The sequence below is a fragment of the Papio anubis genome, chromosome 18 (assembly GCF_008728515.1).
Source record: "Papio anubis isolate 15944 chromosome 18, Panubis1.0, whole genome shotgun sequence".
Classification (NCBI taxonomy): Eukaryota; Metazoa; Chordata; class Mammalia; order Primates; family Cercopithecidae; genus Papio; species Papio anubis.
The window spans coordinates 45,665,361-45,687,094 of NC_044993.1; the positions used below are offsets into that span (position 1 = coordinate 45,665,361).

The 21,734-nt window shown below is 46.5% G+C and overlaps 1 protein-coding gene across 3 annotated transcripts in view; it reads left to right on the forward strand.

Moving 5' to 3' along the window:
* Positions 1-21,734, forward strand: part of BCL7C (BAF chromatin remodeling complex subunit BCL7C) — a 63,952-nt gene that overhangs the window by 30,860 nt on the left and 11,358 nt on the right. Inside the window, exon 6 of one of the 3 annotated variants that reach the window (XM_031658301.1) lies at positions 13,521-13,927. The exons of the other annotated variants lie outside the window; for them this stretch is intronic. Coding sequence (XP_031514161.1) covers positions 13,521-13,874 — 354 coding nt within the window. The 3' untranslated portion in view covers positions 13,875-13,927. Of the gene's footprint in view, positions 1-13,520; positions 13,928-21,734 lie in introns of those variants that run through there. 3 annotated transcript variants of the gene reach the window in all.

The window sequence follows — 21,734 nt, forward strand, 5'->3', positions numbered from 1 at the left end:
CCTGTCTTATATTAATAAGAAAAACAAAATAGTGGTGAAGTGTTGGGGTGGTGAAAATTTGGGGGGGGTGGTATGGAGAGATAATGGGCAATGTTTCTCAGGGCTGCTTCGAGCAGGATTAGGGGCAGTATGGGAACCTACAGTGGGAGAGATTAAACTGAAGAAAGATTTTGGGGTAAGGAGTGATATTGTGGGGTTGTTAGAAGGAGCATTTGTTGTATAGAATTATTGATGATGGCCTGGATGCAGTTTTGTATGAATTGAGAAACTAAATGGAAGACACAAGGTCTAAATAAAAGGAGGAGAAAAATAGGTATTAAAGGACTAAGAATTGGGAGTACTCATTACATCCAATTAGAGAGTGTCCAAGGGGGTTCAGCATAATTATTTGCTTGGTTGGCGAGTTTTTGGGCTCTATTCTTGAGTTTCTTTATGTTGTCATATACCAGGCCAGACTGATTTAGGAAAAAACAACACTCTTCATTTAAAAATATACAGAGTCCTCCTTTTTCAGCAGCGAGTAAATCAGGGCCTCGGTGATTTTGGGGGAAAGAGAAATGAAAAACCAGCAATTGTTTGTTAAAGAAGGATTAGAAACGGCTAGGAGAGTGAGTGAGATTGATAGTGTGGTGGAGATAGCTGGGGAGAGGTAGAGGGTGGCATAAGAAGGGGAACAAAAATAAGAGTGAGTATAAAAGTAAAGAATAGGACTTCATCAGGGTGAAAGTATTGGAGTGTGCCCTGTCAGCAAAGATCATCTATCCACTCCAAAAGGGAGTCAAGACTGGGGATAGATTTTCACAATGGAAAGGAAATGAGAGGTTTTAAGAGGCGGCCTAGATCGAGACCATCCTGGCTAACACGGTGAAACCCCGTCTCTACTAAAAATACAAAAAACTAGCCGGGCGAGGTGGCAGGCGCCTGTAGTCCCAGCTACTCGGGAGGCTGAGGCAGAAGAATGGCGTGAACCCGGGAGGCGGAGCTTGCAGTGAGCTGAGATCCAGCCACTGTACTCCAGCCTGGGCGGCAGAGCAAGACTCCGTTTCAAAAAAAAAAAAAAAAAGAGGCGGCCTAGCAGCTTGTAACCTACATGGAAGAGGTTATGAAATGATGACAGAATAGAATGGGCCTGTGAGGCTGGAAGGAGATATTTTCCTTGGTCCAAGAATCATTTGCCTTGTGTGGGAAGAGATTGATAGGTGGAAGTTTCAGTGGGAGAGTAGGTGGGAGTGACCGATGAGAAGGAGAAAAACTGGCCATGAGGGATATAGTTGGAATGCTAGCTGCTTCTTTAGCTACCTTATCATTGTAAGCGTTGCCCTGACCAATGGGATCTGACACCTTTTGATGGCCCTTGAAGTGACTGACTTCAGCTTCCTTTGGAATTAAAAAGGCCTTGAGAAGAGTTTTTATTAAAGAGGCATTAATGATGGAGAATCCTTGCATAGTGATGAAACCTCTTTCAGCCCATATAACAGCATGGTGGTGCAGGATATGGAAGGCATATTTAGAGTCAGTATAAATTTTGACCCATAGTCCCCTTGCAAGAGTGAGGGCCTGTGTTAAGGCAATGAGTTTGGCTTGAGTTTGGCTTGAGAGGTAGTGGAGGGGAGCAGAGCAGTAGCCTCAATGATAGATGTGGAAGATACTATAGCATAGCCTGCCTTTGCTGGTGAGTGGCGATTAGGCCTGGAGGAACTGCCATCAATAAACTGAGTGTGATCAGGGTGAAGAACAGGAAAGAAGGAAATATGGGGAAATGGAGTGAATGCCAGGTGGATCAGAGAGATACAGTCATGGGGGTCAGGTGTGGTATCAGGAATAATGTGGGGGCCAGCCTAAAACAGTAAGGTCAAGTTGTTTGGACTGAAAGGCTACAGGGTGCGGTCCTGGCTCTTGTGTAAGAATTCCGACTGCACAGCCCTGCACTTTGGCTGTGTGTAATGAAAAGGGGTTGGGATGAGTTAGGGAGAGCTAGTGTGGGAGCAGCTTTTAGAGCTGTTTTTAAGGAACGGAAAGAGGAATGGGGAAAGGATTTAGGATTTATGAAGTCAGCTAGGTTTCCTTTTGTGAGTTTATATAATGATTTAGTTAGGACTGCAAAACCAGGTATCCAAAGGCGAAGAAAGTACCTAACCATGCCTAGGAAGGAAAGGAGTTGTTGCTTTGAAGAAGGGGTTGGAGTTTGGGAGATTATCTGGACATGAGAGCACGTGTGTTTTTATGAAGAATTATGCCAAGATAGGTAATGGATAAGGAAGAAATTTGGGCTTTGGAGGGGGATATGAGATATCCCTTTGAGAATAGATGTTGGAGGAACAGGAGCATGTCCTTTTGGGAGGATTTGTAGGGGGGACTACAAAGTAGAAAGTCATTAAAATATTGAATAAGGTGAGAAGCAGATGGATGGAAGTAAAGTAAATAATGAGAAAGGGCTTGACTGAAGTAATGGGGGCTGTCCCTGCAGCCTTGCGGCAGTACAGCCCAGGTAAGTTGCTGAGCCTGATGGGTGTCAGTGTCAGTCCAAGTGAAAGCGAAGACAGGCTGGGATGAAGGGTGCAAAAGAATAGTAAAGGAAGCATGTTTGAGATCCATAACAGAATAATGAGTTGTGGAGGGAGGTATTGAGGTGTGGCTGTAGCATAGGAATAGTCAGGAAAGCAAATAATTTGGTTAAAATGTCTCAACCTAATAAGGGAACTGGGCAGGTGGGGATAACTAAAAAGGAGTGCATAAAGTAATATTGTCCAAGTTGGCACCAGAGTTGGGGAGTTTTAAGAGGTTTAGAAGCCTGACCGTCAATATCCACAACAGTTATGGAGGCAATGGATACAGGCCCTTGGAAAGAAGGTAATGTGGAGTGGGTAGCCTCTGTATTGATTAAGAAGGGGATGGAGTTACCCTCCACTGTAAGAGTTACCCAAAGCATCTGTGATGGTCCAGGAGGCCTCCGAGGCGATCGGGCAGAGTCAGTCTTCAGCCGCTAAGCCAAGAAGATCTGGAAAGGAGTCAGTCAGAGAGCCTTGGGCCAGAGTTCCAGGGGCTCTGGCAGTGGCTGCTGGGCAAGTTGGACAGTCCCGTTTCCAGTGGGATCCCACACAGATGGGACACGGCTTAGGAGGAATCCCGGGCTTTGTGTATTCCTTGGCCCAGTGGCCAGATTTCTGGCACTTGAAGCAAGATCCTGGGGGAAGAGGTCCTGGAGGAACGCCTGGCCACTGAGGTTCAGGCGTTTTGAAGTTCTTTTGTGCTGGAGATGTGGCTGGGGTTTATCTCACAGTGGAGGCAAGTAATTGCAACTCAGAAATACGTTGCTACTTGGCTGCCTCTACTCTATTGCTGTACACCTTGAAGGCGAGGTTAATTCAGTCCTGTTGTGGGGTTTGAGGGCCAGAGTCTAATTTTTGGAGCTTTTTCTAATGTTGGGTAAAGGGCAGTAAAGCATCTAAGGGTTATTGCCAAATGGGCCATGGACTGGGTTGGGTTTTTATATTTAACGAAAAAGAGCCTAAATGCTAACTGATTTGGGAGAGGTCGGATAAAGAAAAAGGAGCATTAACCTTGACTGTGCCTTCAGCTCCAGCCACCTCTCTAAGAGGAGATTGTTGGGCAGATGGGGGATGGCTAGTCGCGTTAAAAAACTGTAAGCTCGACTGGGTGTGAGGAGGGGAGGTGATAGAAGGATTATAGGGTGGGTGAGCGGAGGCTGAGGGAGAATTGGGACCTGGCTTGGCCTGGCAAGGAGCAGCCTGGGGAGGAGGGGAGAGGTCAGATGGGTTTGTAGAAAAGGAGGATTCAAATTCAAGCTTGGGGTGGAGACTGAAGGAATAGATGGGAGAGAAAGAAGAAAGATTTGGGACGAGTCGCATTGGGAGCAGAGACTAGGGAGGGACTGATGTGTAAAAGAATGCCTGGATGTCAGGCACCTCAGACCATTTGCCCATTTTACAACAAACATTATCTAGGTCTTTTAGGATGGAGAAATCAAAAGCGCCATTTTCTGGCTATTTGGAACCATTGTCGAGTTTGTATTGGGGTCAAGCCATATTGCAGAAGAAAATAAGGCATTTAGGTTTCAGGTCAGGTGTGAGTTGAAGAGGTTTTAAGTTTTTGAGAACACAGGGAGCTGAACTCTTTTAACTCGTTTAAGCTGAACTCTCCCTATTGCATAATTCACTGCTCCCTTCTCTAAGGGAGAAGAAGGGGGAATCGAGGGCGGAATGTTGCCCACAGTGAAGGACATGAGTTTAAAGAGAAGGGTAGAGACATGGAGAAGGGGATGGTGAGCAGCCCTGGGCTGCAATGTGGGTGAGCAGCCAAAGCAGGTGTCCCCACAATTGACTTGCCACCAAGGGAATGTGGGTGAGTGACCAAGGCAGGCATCCCCGCAGTGATCAGACACCAATGGAGTGTGGGTGAATAATCAGGCAGGTGTCCCCGCAGTGATTAAACACCAAGGGAAGATGTCTTCCCGAGTCCGTGACTGGCGCCGGAGTTTTGGGTCCACGGATAAAATGTGTCTCTTTTGTCTCTACTAGAGAAGAAAAAGAGCTGGAATTGGAAGGACAGGGGGATTGAAGGGTAGCGAGAGAGGGGGATTGAAGGGTAGCAAGAGAGGCTGGAGAAGAGAGTGAAAAGACCGCTTACCCGATTTGAAATTGGTGAGATGTTCCTTGGACTGGTAGGTCTTAGGACCCAGGGTCATAGGTGGATCTCCTCACAGAGTGAAGGGTGAGGACAGGGGACTGGTCTCCCGAAGGAGTCCTCCTGTTCTAGGTTTTGGCACCAAATGTCACGCACGTCCGTGTGAAGAGACCACCAAACAGGCTTTGTGTGAGCAACAAGGCTGTTTATTTCACCAGGGTGCAGGCGGGCTGAGTCTGAAAAGAGAGTCAGCAAATGGTGGTGGGATTATCATGAGTTCTTACGGGTTTGGGATAGGCGTACGAAGTACATTCTCAAGGGTGGGGAGAATATTACAAAGTACCTTCTTTTTTTTTTTTTTTTTTTTTTGAGATGGAGTCTGGCTCTGTCGCCCAGGCCGGAGTGCAGTGGCCGGATCTCAGCTCACTGCAAGCTCCGCCTCCCGGGTTTCTGCCATTCTCCCGCCTCAGCCTCCCGAGTAGCTGGGACTACAGGCGCCCGCCACCTCGCCCGGCTAGTTTTTTTTTTTTGTATTTTTTAGTAGAGACGGGGTTTCACCGTGTTCGCCAGGATGGTCTCGATCTCCTGACCTCGTGATCCGCCCGTCTCGGCCTCCCAAAGTGCTGGGATTACAGGCTTGAGCCACCGCGCCCGGCCAAAGTACCTTCTTAAGGGCGGGGGAGAATATATCATATCAGTTAGGGTAGGGCAAGAACATATCACAATGGTGGAAAGTCATCAGTTAAGGCTATTTTCACTTGTTTTGTGGATCTTCAGTTGCTTCAGGCCATCTGTATTTATACGTGCAGGTCACAGGGGATATGATGGCTTAGCTTGGGCTCAGAGGCCTGATAGAGACAGGGTCTCACTGTATTGCCCAGGCTGATCTTGAACTGCTGGCCTCAAATGATCCTCCTAGCTCAGCATCCCAAAGCGCTGGGATTTCAGGTGTAAACCACCATGCTGGAACTAGTATTAAGATTTTCATTAATCACTTCTGCAAAACAGTCCCTAAACACTTGATGCACACATTCCCAGTCTATCCTCCACCGTTTAAGCTGAACTCTCTCTCCCTATTGCATAATTCATTGCTTTTTTTGTTTTTTTGGGGTTTTTTGTTTTTTTTTTTTGAGACGGAGTCTCGCTCTGTGGCCCAGGCTGGAGTGCAGTGGCCGGATCTCAGCTCACTGCAAGCTCCGCCTCCTGGGTTTACGCCATTCTCCTGCCTCAGCCTCCGGAGTAGCTGGGACTACAGGTGCCCGCCACCTCGCCCGGCTAGTTTATTGTATTTTTTTTAGTAGAGACGGGGTTTCACCGTGTTCGCCAGGATGGTCTCGATCTCCTGACCTCGTGATCCGCCCGTCTCGGCCTCCCAAAGTGCTGGGATTACAGGCTTGAGCCACCGCGCCCGGCCTGCATAATTCATTGCTAACTCTGCTACCTTACCTCTTCATCTGTCATTATCGTGAATTTGTAACCACTACTGAGACAATTTTCTTAAGGAAATCCCTCAGAGGGCATATAGGTGATATAGGCACTGAATCTTGTAAGCCAGAAATTGTCGGCCGGGCGCAGTGGCTCAAGCCTGTAATCCCAGCACTTTGGGAGGCCGAGACGGGCGGATCACGAGGTCAGGAGATCGAGACCATCCTGGCTAACATGGTGAAACCCCGTCTCTACTAAAAAATACAAAAATACTAGCCAGGCGAGGTGGCGGGCGCCTGTAGTCCCAGCTACTCGGGAGGCTGAGGCAGGAGAATGGCGTAAACCTGGGAGGCGGAGCTTGCAGTGAGCTGAGATCCGGCCACTGCACTCCAGCCTGGGCGACAGAGCGACACTCCGTCTCAAAAAAAAAAAAAAAAAGAAATTTCTTTTGCCTTGGTTAGGCAATGACACTGGTTGGTTTTGATTCTTTAGTCACATTCCTTTTCTCTTAGCAATCTGTATTTTACTATCTCCTGGCTTGTAGTATTGTAGATGGGCACCCTTAGAGGATTCTCGTTGCTTTATAAGGAACCTAATCTTGTTGTCTGGAAGCTTATAAGGTGTTTTTTTCTATTTCTGGGACTCAGGGATTTTATCAGGCTATGTCTAGATGCTTATCTTTATTCATGTGAGTCATTTTACTCTTCAGACTCAAATTTCCCACTCCACTGTTCCCATTCTCTTCTTTTGGGACTCCTGTTGTTTGTGCGTTGGTCTTCTGAATCAGCCCTTCAGTTTCACATGTAACTGCACGGCTCCTTCTCTTGAATTTCTGACATGTGATAGGATTTCTTCCAGTATCTCTGAGTGTCTCATTAATGACTATGCCAACTACCAAATATGTCTATTCTAGGTTTTTCCTGGCATTGAGGAAATAACCACAGGATGGGTCTGTGAACCACCAGGGCCCACTGAGGAGGCCTGGAATTAAGATTCCATCTATCACCTGACCCCCTTAAGCCCTTATTTTGACTAGGGGAGCACACTGGCGTTTTGGGTCCCTAGGAATAAGCCCATGTCTAGTAATCCCTAAGGAGCTTGGATATTGCCTCTCCCCAGGGCACAGACACCCTGGTGAGTGGTCTTAGGTCACTTGGGAAAGGCTTGAAGAAAGATTTATACTGCAAGGACCTTCCTCCAGGGAACTGGTTACCGCCTTCAATCAAGGAGCTCTGGGTCCGCTAATGAATTAGGTCTGGAAAGGAATGAGAGGCTGGGACTCTTCACTGTGCCAACTGAGTCAGGATCTTGGCTACCAGACCTAGGGTTTCTCCTAGTGTATGAAGGAAGCAGGAGAGAAATACTCTGCAGTGGCAGAGTAAAGACTTCCAAAAATCCATTCCCCCATAAAAGCAATGAGAACACTGGCAAAAAATGCCCAAATCAGCTTTTTCAGAACTCTATAAATTAACCAAAGGCTAGGTATTACAATCCAAGGCATGGTTTATCTCGGCTCACTGCAACCTCCACCTCTTAGGTTCAAGCAATTCTCCTGCCTCAGCCTCCCAAGTAGCTAGGATTACAGGCGTGCACAACCACACCCAGCTAATTTTTGTATTATTAGTAGAGACGGGGTTTCATCATGTCCGACAGGCTGGTCTCTAACTCCTGACCTCAGGTGATCCACCCGCCTTGGCCTCCCAAAGTGCTGGCATGACAGGCATAAACCACCATGCCCGGCCTCCAAGGCATGGTTTTTCAAGAAAAAACAGCTGAATCCTAGTAAGGAGAGTGAACTTTGTGGAGTTTTAACTTGCCTTGCTCCCGTTCTCCTCTCCCTTGGTCCATAGCAATCTTGAAAACCAAGAGCCTCACAACTAAGAGACCTGTGAGAACCAATAGCCTAGCAGCCATTGGAGGGGCAGAACAGGTTTGAACCTCAACAAAAGCCCCGTTTCCAGAGAAGTGTCATTATCTGACCTATCCGGTGACTCCTTGAAAAGCTCTGTTCTCAGGGTTTATCAGGGTTTATTGGTTTGTTGTTGTAGTGTCATTGTTGTTGTTGTTTTTGAGATGGAGTCTTGCTCTGTCACCCAGGCTGGAGTACAGTGGCACAATCTCGGCTCACTGCAACCTCTGCCTCCTGGGTTCCAGTGATTCTCAGCCTCCCGGGTAGCTGGGACTATAGGCATGCACCACCATACCTAGTTAATTTTGTATTTTTAATACAAATGGGGTTTCACCCTGTTGGCCAGGCTGGTCTCGAACTCCTGACCTCATGTGATCCGCCCACATTGGTCTCGCAAAGTGCTGGGATTATAGGCATGAGCCACCGTGCCTATTATAGGCATGAGCCACCGTGCCTGGCCCTCAAGGTTTATCTTTATTTGACCTGACTCAGGACTTTCCCTTTACTAACAGTCATATCCCTAGGGCATTTGTTGAAAACAAACAAAAACAGGCAGTGACAACTGTTTAACATCACAAGTGCCTGGGGTGGTACCAGTTGGAGATGTAAGAGGCTGACAAAAAACCTTTAAAGGAAAGAAAACCATGCCATATCCATAGAGAGCAAAGCTCTGACATATTCCTAGGAATTCCTAGGTCACCAGCATGTCTAGGGCTATGAACATACGGAGGAAAGACCTGAGAAGACCCTATGCTGTCACCTCTAGCTGACCTTGTGGCTCTGTGCCAGCAGGAAGGGAAAATCAGAGCAGTACTGTCGACTGCCTGTGGAACACTGAGACACACACATAGAGCCCCTCGGAAAAGCTCGGAGACTCCTTCGTGAAAGGCATTTAAGAAAATCTCTGCCCAATCATTAGCTGACAACTAAGCTAACTGGGCTGACTGCTCCAACAGTAGACTTCAGTGGCCACACAACATAGAATACAAATGCGACTAAATTAGTCTAGGGAGTCACATAACAAACAGCAGCAGCAACGCACAGTGACGATAACAAAGCCTGGGGAGGGGCGGAATCTAATTTTCAGAGCTGCCACACTTTTTTTTTTTTTTTTTTTTTTTGAGACGGAGTCTCACTCTGTCGCCCAGGCTGGAGTGCAGTGGTGGGATCTTGGCTCACTGAAAGCTCCGCCTTCCGGGTTCATGCCGTTCTCCTGCCTCAGCCTCTTGAGTAGCTGGGACTACAGGTGCCCACCACCATGCCCGACTAATATTTTGTATTTTTAGTAGAGAAGGGGTTTCACCGTGTTAGCCAGGATGGTCTCGATCTCCTGACCTTGGCCTCCCAAAGTGCTGGGATTAGAGGCATGAACCACTGCGCCCAGCTTTGGGTTTTAAAATGTCACTGTCAACCAAAAATGATGAGACATACAATAAATAAATAAATAAATAAAAATAGAAAGTTTTGTTTACAACTTTCTTCTTCTTTTTTTTTTTTTTAGATGGAGTCTTGCTTTGTCGCCCAAGCTGGAGTACAATGGTGCAATCTTGGCTCACTGCAACCCCTGCCTCCTGGGTTCAAGTGATTTTCCTGCCTTAGATTCCCGAGTAGCTCAGATTACAGGCGCCTGCACCACCACACCCGGCTAATTTTGTATTTTTAGTAGAGATGGGATTTCTCCATGTTGGTCAGGCTGGTCTTGAACTCCTGACCTCAGGTGATCCATCTGCCTCAGCCTCCCAAAGTGCTGGGATTACAGGTGTGAGCCACTGCACCCAGCCCTTTCTTTTCTTTTTAAATAGAGACAGGATCGGCCGGGCGCGGTGGCTCACGCCTGTAATCCCAGCACTTTGGGAGGCCGAGGCGGGCGGATCACAAGGTCAGGAGATCGAGACCACGGTGAAACCTCGTCTCTACTAAAAATACAAAAAATTAGCCGGGCGCGGTTGTGGGCGCCTGTAGTCCCAGCTACTCGGGAGGCTGAGGCAGGAGAATGGCGGGAACCCGGGAGGCGGAGCTTGCAGTGAGCTGAGATCCGGCCACTGCACTCCAGCCTGGGCGACAGAGCGAGACTCCGTCTCAAAAAAAAAAAAAAATAAATAAATAAATAAATAAATAAATAGAGACAGGATCTCGCTATGTTGCCCAGGCTGGTCTCCAACTTCTGGGCTCAAGCGATCCTCCCGCCTCAGCCTCCTAAACTATTGGAATTACAGGCATGAGACACCATGCCCCGCCCACAGCAATGATCTTAAAGAACAAGAACAAAGTGACAGAATCTGTTAAAGGATCTGCTTCATTGAAGGCAATGAGACTCATAAAAATTTGAGAAGGGCAGGGCCAGGTGCAGTGGCTCACGCCTACAATCCCAGCACTTTGGGAGGCTGAGGTGGACAGATCACTGGAGGTCAGGAGTTCAAGACCAGCCTGGCCAATGTGGTGAAACGCCATCTCTACTAAAAATACAAAAATTAGCTGGGTGTGGTGGTGGCACATGCCTGTAATCCCAGCTACTCAGGAGGCTGAGGCAGATGAAGCGCTTGAATCCAGGAGGTGGGGCTTGCAGTGAGCCGAGATAGTGTCACTGCACTCCAGCCTGGGCAACAAAGCAAGACTCCATCTCAAAATAAATAAATAAATTTGAGAAGGGTGGCCTATATCAGATGTGGAGAAACTTCTAGTGACCTGGATTGAAGACTAGACACAGAAGCATAGCTCTCTCAGCACCATGATGATCTCAGCCAGAACAAAAAGTCTGTGTGCAACACTGAAAGAAACGTTTGGACCCAACTATTATGCTGAATTATTGCTAGCTCTGAGTGGTTTAAAGGATTAATTATGTTATTAATTACATAATGTTAAAAGTAAGTGGTGAGGTTGGGCATGGTGGCTCATGCCTGTAATCCCAGCACTTTGGGAGGCCAAGGCGGGCGGATCACTTGAGGTCAGGAATTCGTAACCAGCCTAACCAACATGGCAAAACCCTGTCTCTACTAAAAATACACTAGCCAGGCGTGTTGACACGTGCCTGTAATCCCAGGCACTCAGGAAGCTGAGGCAGGAGAATCGCTGCGGGAGGCGGAGGTTGCAGTGAGCTGAGATCATGCCACTGCACTCCAGCCTGGGTGACAGAGTGAGACTGTGTCTCAAAAAAAAAAAAAAAAAAAGTGAGTGGTGAGTCTGTGAGTGCTGATGTGAAGGCAGCTGAAGAATTTTTGGAAACTATAGATAAGCTGATTGTGCAGGAAAATTACTTGCCAGAGAAAATCTTCAATGTGGATGAAACTTCCCTATTCTGAAAATGGATGCCTAAGAGGGCTTTCATCCATAAGGAGGCCAAGTCAGTGCCAGGTTTCAATGCTTTGACGAACAGGGTAACAGTCTTCCTTGGAGGACAATGTTGTAGGCTACAAATTGAAACCCTTTGTGATCTGGCATAGTGAGAACCACAGGGCCTTTAAGCACATCAGTAAGCACGCATAGCCAGTGTACTATATAGGAGCAGTAAGAAGTCATGGATGACCTAGCTCCTCTTCCAAGATGCAATCCTGAATTGTTTTGCCAGAGAAATGCAGAAATACTGTTTGGAGTATAATATATTTTTCAAGATCTTGCTTATTGTTTATAAGGCTCCCGTACATCCTCCTTTTACTGGTGATATTCATCCCAATATCTAGGTGGTGTTTTCCCCTCCAAACACCACCTCTTTGCTTCAACCAATGGATCATGGAGGTATAGCAGCTTTTAAGGTCTATTACCTGAGGAGACCTTTGCCCAGGTGATTGCTGCAGCTGAGGAAGACACTGAGCAGACACTGAGACAATTCTGGAAGGATTACAACACATCTATGACTGCATCAAGAACCCTGCTTAGACTTGGGGTGATGTCACCATGCGGTATGAATGCCATCTGGAGGAAGACACTCAAAAGGTTGGTCCATGACTTCAAAGTATTTGTCAAGGATGAGGAGGTTTCAAAAATCAATAAAGCTGTGGTTGAGGTGGCAAATAATTTTAACCTGGGTGTGGATGAGGATGACACGGTAGAGCGCCTAGAGGTAATTCCTGAGGAATTGACTAATGAGGATCTGTTGGAACTGGAACAGGAACACATAGCTGAAGAAGAGGCAAGAGAAAAAAGAAACTGCAGGAGAAGAAAAACCCAGAAGAAAATTCACAGTGAAGGGTTTAGCAGAAGCTGCTACAGACCTCAACAAACTCCTTAAAACGTTGAAAACATGGACCCCCACACTGAATGGTTTTCATTAATAGAGAGATATGCTCGTGGTGCATTATCTGTTTACAAGCAAATGTATGATTAAAATAAAAGAAAGAAACCAAGCAAACCACCATGGACATTTTTTGAAAGAGTGATAGTCCCTCAAGAAGAGCCTCAGGCAGGTCCTACAGGAGGGATTCCAGAAGAATGTGTTATCATAGGAGATGACAGCTCCATGCGTGTTACTGCCAGTGGGGCATGATGTGGAGGTGGAAGACAATGATCTCGATGATCTTGACCTAGTGTAGGCCTAGGCTGATGTGTGTGTGTGTGTATATGTGTCTTAGTTATTAACAAAAAAGTTTAAAATATTGAAAAATATACTTTTTAAAATAGAAAAAGTTGGCCAGGAGTGGTGGCTCACGCCTGTAATCCCAGCACTTTGGGAGGCCGAGACGGGTGGATCACCTGAGGTCAGGAGTTTGAGACCAGCCTGACCAACATGGAGAAACCCCATCTCTACTAAAAAAAATACAAAATTAGCCAGGCGTGGTGGCGCATGCCTGTAATCCCAGCTACTCGGGAGGCAGAGACAGGAGAATCGCTTGAACACGGGAGGCGGAGGTTGCGGTGAGCCGAGATCATGCCATTGCTCTCCAGCCTGGGCAACAAGAGCAAGACTCCGTCTCAAAAAATAAATAAATAAAATAAAATAGAAAAAGCTTCTAGAATAAGGATATAAAGAAAGGAAATATTTTTGTACAGCTGTACAATGTGTACTTTAAGTGTAATAACATTTATTAATAAGTTTATTGACAAAAGAGTCAGTAAGTTTAAAAAATTAAAAAGTTTGGGTGTGTGAGGTGGCTCACACCTGTAATTTCAGCACTTTGGGAAGCTGAGGCGGGTGAATCACCTGAGGTCAGGAGTTTGAGACCAGCCTGACCAATATGGTGAAACCCCATCTCTACTAAAAATACAAAAATTAGCCAGCCGTGTTGGCATGCACCTGTAATCCCAGCTACTTGGGAGGCTGAGGCAGGAGAATCGCTTGAACCCGGGAGGCGGAGGTTGCTATGAGTCGAGATCACGACACTGCACTCCAGGCTGAGCGACAAAGCGGGACTCCATCTCACCAAAAAAAAAAAAAAAACAAACGTATAAAGTTACTAGGTGAGTGCAAAAGTAATTGTTGGAATTTGCCATTTGATTTTGGAATACATTCTTAAATAAATGTGGTTATGTTATACATCATTTTAATGGGCATTTCTCACTTTATTTTTTTAATGACTTATTACTGCTGTTTATTTTACGTTTATTTTAGACTATGGAAATGATGTTAGACAAAAAGCAAATTCAAGCAATTTTCTTATTCGAGTTAAAAATGGGTCATAAAGCAGCGGAGACACATCGCAACATCAGCAACACATTTGGCCCAGGAACTGCTAACAAACATACAGTACAGTGGTGGTTCAAGAAGTTTTGCAAAGAAGACGAGAGCCTTGAAGATGAGGAACATAACATCCGGCCATCGGAAATTGACAATGACCAACTGAAAGCAATCATTGAAGCTGATCCTCTTAAAACTACTCGGGAAGTTGCCCAAGAACTCAGCCATCGACCATTCTATGGCCATTTGGCGTTTGAAGCAAATTGGAAAGGTGAAAAAGCTCAATAAGTGGGTGCCTCATGACCTTACCAAATATTAAATAAAAAAGTCATTTTGAAGTGTCTTCTTCTCTTATTCTATGCAACAACAACGAACCATTTCTTGATCAGATTGTGACGTGCAACAAAAAGTCGATTTTATATGACAACCGGAACAACCAGCTCTATGAGTGTACTGAGAAGTAGCTCTAAAGCACTTCCCAAAGCCAACCTTGCGCCAAAAAAAGGTCACAGTAACTGTTTGGTGGTCTGCTGCTGGTCTGATCCACAGCAGCTTTCTGAATCCCAGTGAAACCATTACATCTGAGAAGTATGCTCAGCAAATGGATGAGATGCACGGAAAACTGCAAGGCCTGCTGTGGCATTGCTCACCAGAAAGGGCCCAGTTATTCTCCATGACAGCAACCACACATCGCATAACCAACGCTTCAAAAGTTGAGGTTGGGTACGGTGGCTCACGCCTGTAATCCCAACATTTTGGGAGGCCAAGGTGGACAGATCACTTGAGGTCAGGAGTTCGAGAACAGCCTGACCAACATGGTGAAACCCGTCTCTACTAAAAATACAAAAATTAACTGGGTATGATAGCTGGCGCATGTAATCCCAGCTACTCGAGAGGCTGAGGCCAGAGAACTGCTTAAACCCAGAAGGCGGAGGTTGTGGTGGCTCATGCCACTGCACTCCAGCCTGGGTGACAGACTCTGTCTCAAAAAAAAAAAAAAGGCCGGGCGCGGTGGCTCAAGCCTGTAATCCCAGCACATTGGGAGGCCGAGACGGGCGGATCACAAGGTCAGGAGATCGAGACCATCCTGGCTAACACAGTGAAACCCCGTCTCTACTAAAAATACAAAAACTTAGCCGGGCGAGGTGGCGGGCGCCTGTAGTCCCAGCTACTCGGGAGGCTGAGGCAGGAGAATGGCGTGAACCCGGGAGGTGGAGCTTGCAGTGAGCTGAGATCCGGCCACTGCACTCCAGCCTGGGTGACAGAGCGAGACTCCGTCTCAAAAAAAAAAAAAAAAAAAAAAAAGTTGAACAAATGGAGCTATGAAGTTTTGCTTCATCCACCATATTCACCTGACCTCTTGCCTACTGACTACCACTTCTTCACGCATCCCAACAGTTTTTTGCAAGGAAAACGCTTCCACACCCAGCAGGATGCAGAAAATGCTTTCCAAGAGTTTTCTGAATCCCAAAGCACTGATTATTATGATACAGGAATAAACAAACTTATTTCTCACTGGAAAAAATGTGTTGATTGTAAAAATGTGTTGATTGTAATGGTATTAATTTTGATTAATAAAGATGTGTTTGAGCCTAGTTATAATGATTTAAAATTCATGGTCCAAAACCGCAATTACATTTGCACCAAAAGTTGCGGTTAGCTAAAATTAATTTATTACTGCAGAAAAAATCTTTTTTTGTAAATTTAATGTAGCCTATATATACAGCATTCATAAAGCCTACAATGGTGTACCATAATGTTCTAGGACTTCACATTCACTCCCTACTGACTTACTAACTCATCTAGGGCGACTTCCAGTCCTGCAGGCTCCATTCTGGTAAGTGCCCTAGGTGGCATACCATGGTATACCAGTGTGGCATGCCATTTTATCTTTTATGCTGTATTTTTACTGTACCTTTTCTGTGTTTAAATACACAAATACTTACCATCGTGTTACAGAATTATATATGTCACCTATAGTATTCAGGACAGTAACATGCTGTACAGATCTGTAGCCTAGGAGCAATAGTCTATATGATACAGTCTAGATTTGTAGTAGCAGGTTATACCATCTAGGTTTGTGTGACTACACTCCATGATGTCTGCACAATGACAAAATCGCCCATGACCCATTTCTCAGAATGTTTCCCCATCCTTAAGCAACACATGACTGTATATGGTGCCTTTATACTCAGAGATAGTTTGTAAGTAAAAGGATGTAACAAGATATGCCATGCAAAAGTAACTATAAGAGATGTGTTTGCTGGGTGTGGTGGTTCATGCCTGTAATCCCAGCACTTTGGAAGGCATATTTCTCTTTTTTCTTTTTTTTTTTTTTTTTTTTTTTTTTGAGACGGAGTCTCGCTCAGTCACCCAGGCTGGAGTGACTCACTCCAGCCTGGTCACTGCAAGCTCCGCCTCCTGGGTTCACGCCATTCTCCTGCCTCAGCCTCCCGAGTAGCTGGGACTACAGGTACCTGCTACCACGCCTGGCTCAATTTTTTTTTTTTTTTGTATTTTTAGTAGAGATGGGATTTCATCATGTTAGCCAGGATGGTCTTGATCTTCTGACCTCATGATCCGCCTGCCTAGGCCTCCCAAAGGCGTGAGCCACTGTGCCGGCCTGGAAGGCATATATCTTGAGCCCAGAAGTTTGAGACCAGCCTGGGCAACATGGCAAAACCCATCTCTACAATAAAAAATACAAAAGTTAGCTTGGCATGGTCGAGGCTGCAGTGAGCTACGATCGTACCATTCATTCCAGCCTGAGTGACAGCAAGACCCCGTCTCTGAAAAAAAAAAAAAGGAGTAAAAAGGAGGCACAGGGGCTCACGCCTATAATACCAACACTGTGGGAGGCTGAGGCAGGCTGATCACCCAAGGTCAGGAGTTTGAGACCAGCCTGGCCAACATGGTGAAATCTCATCTCTACTAAAAATATAAAACTTAGCCGGGCGGGTGGCGGGAGCCTGCAATCCCAGCTACTTGAGAGGCTGAGGCACAAGAATTGCTTGAACCTGGGAGGCAGGGGTTGCAGTGAGCTGAGATCGTGCTACTGCACTCCAGCCTGGGCAATAGAGCTAAACTCAGTCTCAAAAAAAAAACAAAAACAAAAAAAAGGGGATGTGGAGTGGCTATGTTAATATATATATCAGACAAACCAGAATTTAAGACAAAAATTGTTACTAGATACAAAAGACATTTTGTAATGATAAAGGGGTCAATCCATCAGGAAGACATAATAACTGAAAACAAATATGCATCTAACAACAGAGCCCCAAAATACATGAAGCAAAAACTGATAGAACTGAAGGGAGAAATAAGCAATTCAACAATATTAACCAGAGATTTTAATACTCTACTTTTTCTTTCTTTCTTTTTTTTTTTTTGTTTTGCAATGGATTCAAGTGGTTCTCCTGCCTCAGCCTCCTGAGTAGCTGGGATTGCAGGCATGTGCCACCACACCCAGCTGATTTTTTTTTGTATTTTTAGTAGAGACACAGTTTCACCATGTTGACCAGGCTGGTCTTGAGCTCCTGACCTCAGGTGATTCGCTGGCCTTGGCCTCCCAAAGTGCTGGGATTACAGGTGTAAGTCACCACACCCGGCCCCAATACCCTGCTTTCAATAATGGATAGAACAGTTAGATGATCAACAAGGAAATAGACCAAGCAATATTGGAGTACACTGCCCATCTACTTTGTTCCTAGGGACACTATAATCCATTAGCCACTGCCAAGACCTCTGCAAGCCAAGCAATTAGATTGCCTGATGGTCTGTGCTGCCCTTTACAGTTGATGTGTCTACCTTGTCAAGGTCCCTTCTTATCCAGAGATCAGAGGGCCCACCTCAATGGTGCATTTCCTACAGCCTTACTTGGCTTACAAAGGACAGCAACCAGAGAACTTCTCAAAGATAGAACTGCTCCTTTCAATGCCCTAGCAAAAGGAGTGCTTTCTGGGTCCTCTCATAAAATAGAGTTGATAGAGTGCACATGATAAATGCAGTCTATCACGCTAAGCCTTTGGATTCTCTCTCCTTGTGACTGCCAGGAAAGATCCGGCATGTCATTTCACTAACCACTTAATGGTGGTAGGCCACGATAAAGTCCAAATTCCAGTCAATTCTACCAAGGCTACTTGGTAGAATTAGGCAATCTAATTTGTGTAGCCAAATTCAGGTACACAAGCTAACACATTACATCTGGAGTCTCTAGCACATGCACCCATATCGATGAATTTGGCCTTATCTAGTATCACATTCTCCCCTCACTGGTCTAACATCCTTAGCACCCATCTTCCCATACATCCTAATTTTCTGCTAACATATTAACAATGTCCTGCAATTATTTTAGTGTATAAGCTGGGTCATTTCCTCCTGGGTCTCAGTGTGTATCTGTCCCCTTGAAACATGGTGAGTTTTTTTTGTTGTTGTTGTTTTGAGACAGAGTCTCGCTGTGTCGCCCAGGCTGGTGTGCAGTGGCACAATCTCAGCTCATGGCAACCTCTGCCTCCCAGGTTCAAGTGATTCTCTTGCCTTAGCCTCCCGAGTAGCTGGGATTACAGGTGTGCACCACCATGCCTGGCTAATTTTTGTATTTTTAGTAGCGACAGGGTTTCACCATGTTGGACAGGCTGGTCTTGAACTCCTGACCTCAGGTCATCCCCTGCTTTGGTCTCCCACAGTGCTGGGATTACAGGTGTGAGCCACTGTGCCTGGCCCGTGGTGATATTTGACCCTATTAAAGACCTACTAGCAACAGATTGGTTGTGGTGGATTTTGAGGGTATGAGCATCCACTTTCAAGGCATTTGCCCAGGTGAGGTTATCACAGGGTTTTCAGAGGAAGGTGAGTCTCTTCAGACTGTGGACATCAGGCTACTTCCACTCACAAGGGAGACTCTGAATGACATAGGAGTTCAATATTGTTGGCTTCATCTGGGTCCAACTAGATTCACCATTCCAAATTTCTGGATCCTATTCTTTCCCAATTAGTGCCTTAGTTTTTGCATGACAAATTTGATGAGACTGCAAATTCAACTCTACTTTTCAGCAAACCACACAATTAAATTATGTGTTTGACTTTCAGCAATATCAGCCCTGGGTCTACACAAGTCAGAGATTGTTTTAGGCTTGTCATGGAAGCATTCTGATTCTCAGACTGTGACTTGAGCTGAGAGTGAATAGACCTGAGCTTGCCATTTTCTCTTTGTAATAACTCAACTGCACTGAAAAGAATCCGTTGCACGCCACAGTCCTTGCTCCTTGGTCATTACTGCTGTCACGGTAGTCAAGAATAGCAGCCATGGCCGGGCGCCGTGGCTCAAGCCTGTAATCCCAGCACTTTGGGAGGCCAAGACGGGTGGATCACGAGGTCAGGAGATCGAGACCATCCTGGCGAACACAGTGAAACCCCGTCTCTACTAAAAAATACAAAAAAACTAGCCGGGCGAGGTGGTGGGCGCCTGTAATCCCAGCTACTCGGGAGGCTGAGGCAGGGGAATGGCGGAAACCCGGGAGGCGGAGCTTGCAGTGAGCTGAGATCCGGCCACTGCACTGCAGCCTGGGCGACAGAGCCAGACTCCATCTCAAAAAAAAAAAAAAAAGAATAGCAGCCATTTGGGTTCCCAAGGCCTGTGCTTCAGTCGGCACTTCACCACCATCATGTGACAGCGTCACTAGCTGGGATGTTACTGCAGGCCATGGGTGGCTGGCATCCCACTTCCCACAGCAAGGAACTCAGCATGGAGCTCAAGCCCAGGGTGTGGTTAAATAAACCCCCAAATCCCATCTCTGCAGGTCTGTCTCCTGGGATCACTTCCAGTGCCACTTATTGTATCAGTTAAGGTTCAGTCAAAAAGCAGAAGCCACAGTGGGAGTTTAACATAAGGAATTATTGATAGGGGATTGGAATGATAGGGAATTGGTTAATGAGAGCTAAAGACAATTCTAAAGAATACAGAGAGCCTGGGCAATATAGTGAGACCCCATCTCTACAAAAAATAAAGATAAATTTTAAAATTAGCCAGGCATGGTGGTGCACACCTGTGGTCCCAGCTACTCAAGAGGCTAAGGCGGAAGAATCTTTTTTTTTGAGACAGAGTCTCGCTGTTGCCCAGGCTGGAGTGCAGTGGTGTGATCTCAGCTCACTGCAACCTCTGCCTCCCAGGTTCAAGCAATTCTCCTGCCTCAGCCTCCTGACTAGTTGGGACTACCCCGTACGGCTAATTTTTGTATTATTAGTAGAGACGGGGTTTCACCATGTTGGCCAGGCTGGTCTGGATCTCCTGACCTTGTGATCCGCCCGCTCAGTCTCCCAAAGTGCTGGGATTACAGGCGTGAGCCACCGCACCCGGCTGAAGGATCTCTTGAGCCCAGGAGTTTGAGGCTGCAGTGAGCTGTGATTGCACTACTGTACTCCAGCCTGGGCAACAGAGTGCTGTCTCAAAAAAAAAGAAAAAAGAATACAGAAATACAGAGATGGCAGATATAAAGATCAGCTACTATCCCCAGGGCTGAGATACAGCATCCAAGGAAGAATGTTCTCCCACCAGGGCTGAGATCCAGACGTCATTTGAAAGGCAAGGCAGAGAAGCCACTGACATGCCTCACCAAAGGAGACCTCCTAGAAATCTGCCCTCTGGGGTGTCAGGTGAAGCTGCTATTCCACCAAGCACTGTTGGAACCAAGCACTGTAGGAAAATCACTCTGCAGGAGCCCATTGCTGGAAAGAGCTTTGCCAGAGCAAGGATCAAGCACTGTAGGGAGTCAGGCCATTAGAAGAGTCAAGCACGAGAGCATGCAGACTCAGCAAGAGTCCAGTGCCTGAGGAAGCTGTACTATACAGGAACCAAGTGCCGAAGAAAGCCATGCTTTCTCCCTGTTAGAAAAAGTGCACTTGGGCCGGGCGCGGTGGCTCAAGCCTGTAATCCCAGCACTTTGGGAGGCCGAGACGGGCGGATCACGAGGTCAGGAGATCGAGACCATCCTGGCTAACACGGTGAAACCCCGTCTCTATTAAGAAATACAAAAAACTAGCCGGGCGAGGTGGCGGGCGCCTGTAGTCCCAGCTACTCGGGAGGCTGAGGCCGGAGAATGGCGTGAACCCGGGAGGCGGAGCTTGCAGTGAGCTGAGATCCGGCCACTGCACTCCAGCCTGGGCGACAGAGCGAGACTCTGTCTCAAAAAAAAAAAAAAAAAAAAAAGAAAAAGAAAAAGTGCACTTGGTGAGAGCACAGTGCTGGAGAAAACTAGACTGTTACAGAAGTCAAGTACTGGAGAAGCATGCTCTGCCAGAGTTCAGTGCTAGAGAAAGCCACATGAGGGTCAGGACCAGTGGTGGGTGTGCGAAAACTGTCCAAGTGCCAGGAGCCACTCACTGCAAAGGCAGCATGTGGTATGGGATCTGTGGTGTCCATACTGGGGGAGGGAACGTGGTAAAGTGTTGCAAACTGGGGTCTTTGAGCCTCCCAAGGACTTTTCACTCTGGACATGCATCTAGGGCAGAGAACCACTGGGATCTGCCCCTGAAAAACCGTGCAGCAAGAGCAAGAAAAATGAAACCTCAACAGGACCAGAACCAGGAAGAGCTTCCCCTTTTTCTTGCAACGTCCCACCAGCGCCCTCTACTGACAAACAAAGCATAACATCATGTTCTTTGCAAGGAGAAATGCATTAAAAGTCCAGCCCGTTATCTTAGAGCAGGTACTGGAGGGTGACATTTAGAGCTGAGTCAACTGATTGAAAACTGACATAGTGCCAGAATCCCCACATAGGCTCTCTGACTCATAGACTGAAGGCCAATATGACAGGAAGGCCTAAGTGAAAGCCCCTGGAACTTCCCTTGCCTACAGAGAAAATGAGCCAGTAGAAATACCACATTCCTGAGGGAAGCACAGAGATTAATGCCGCCGTCAAAAAATTAAAAGAAGCAAGGGTGATGACACCTATCACATGCTCATTTAACCCACCAGTGTGGCCTGTGCAGAAGTCAGATGGATCTCAGAGAATGACTGTGGACTATCATAAACTTTATCAGATGGTGATTCCGATTGTAGCCGCTGTTCCCAGACATAGCGTCTTTCTTGGAGCAAATCATTATGCCCCTGGCATGTGGTATGCAGCGATCAACCTGGCTTTTCCTCCATAC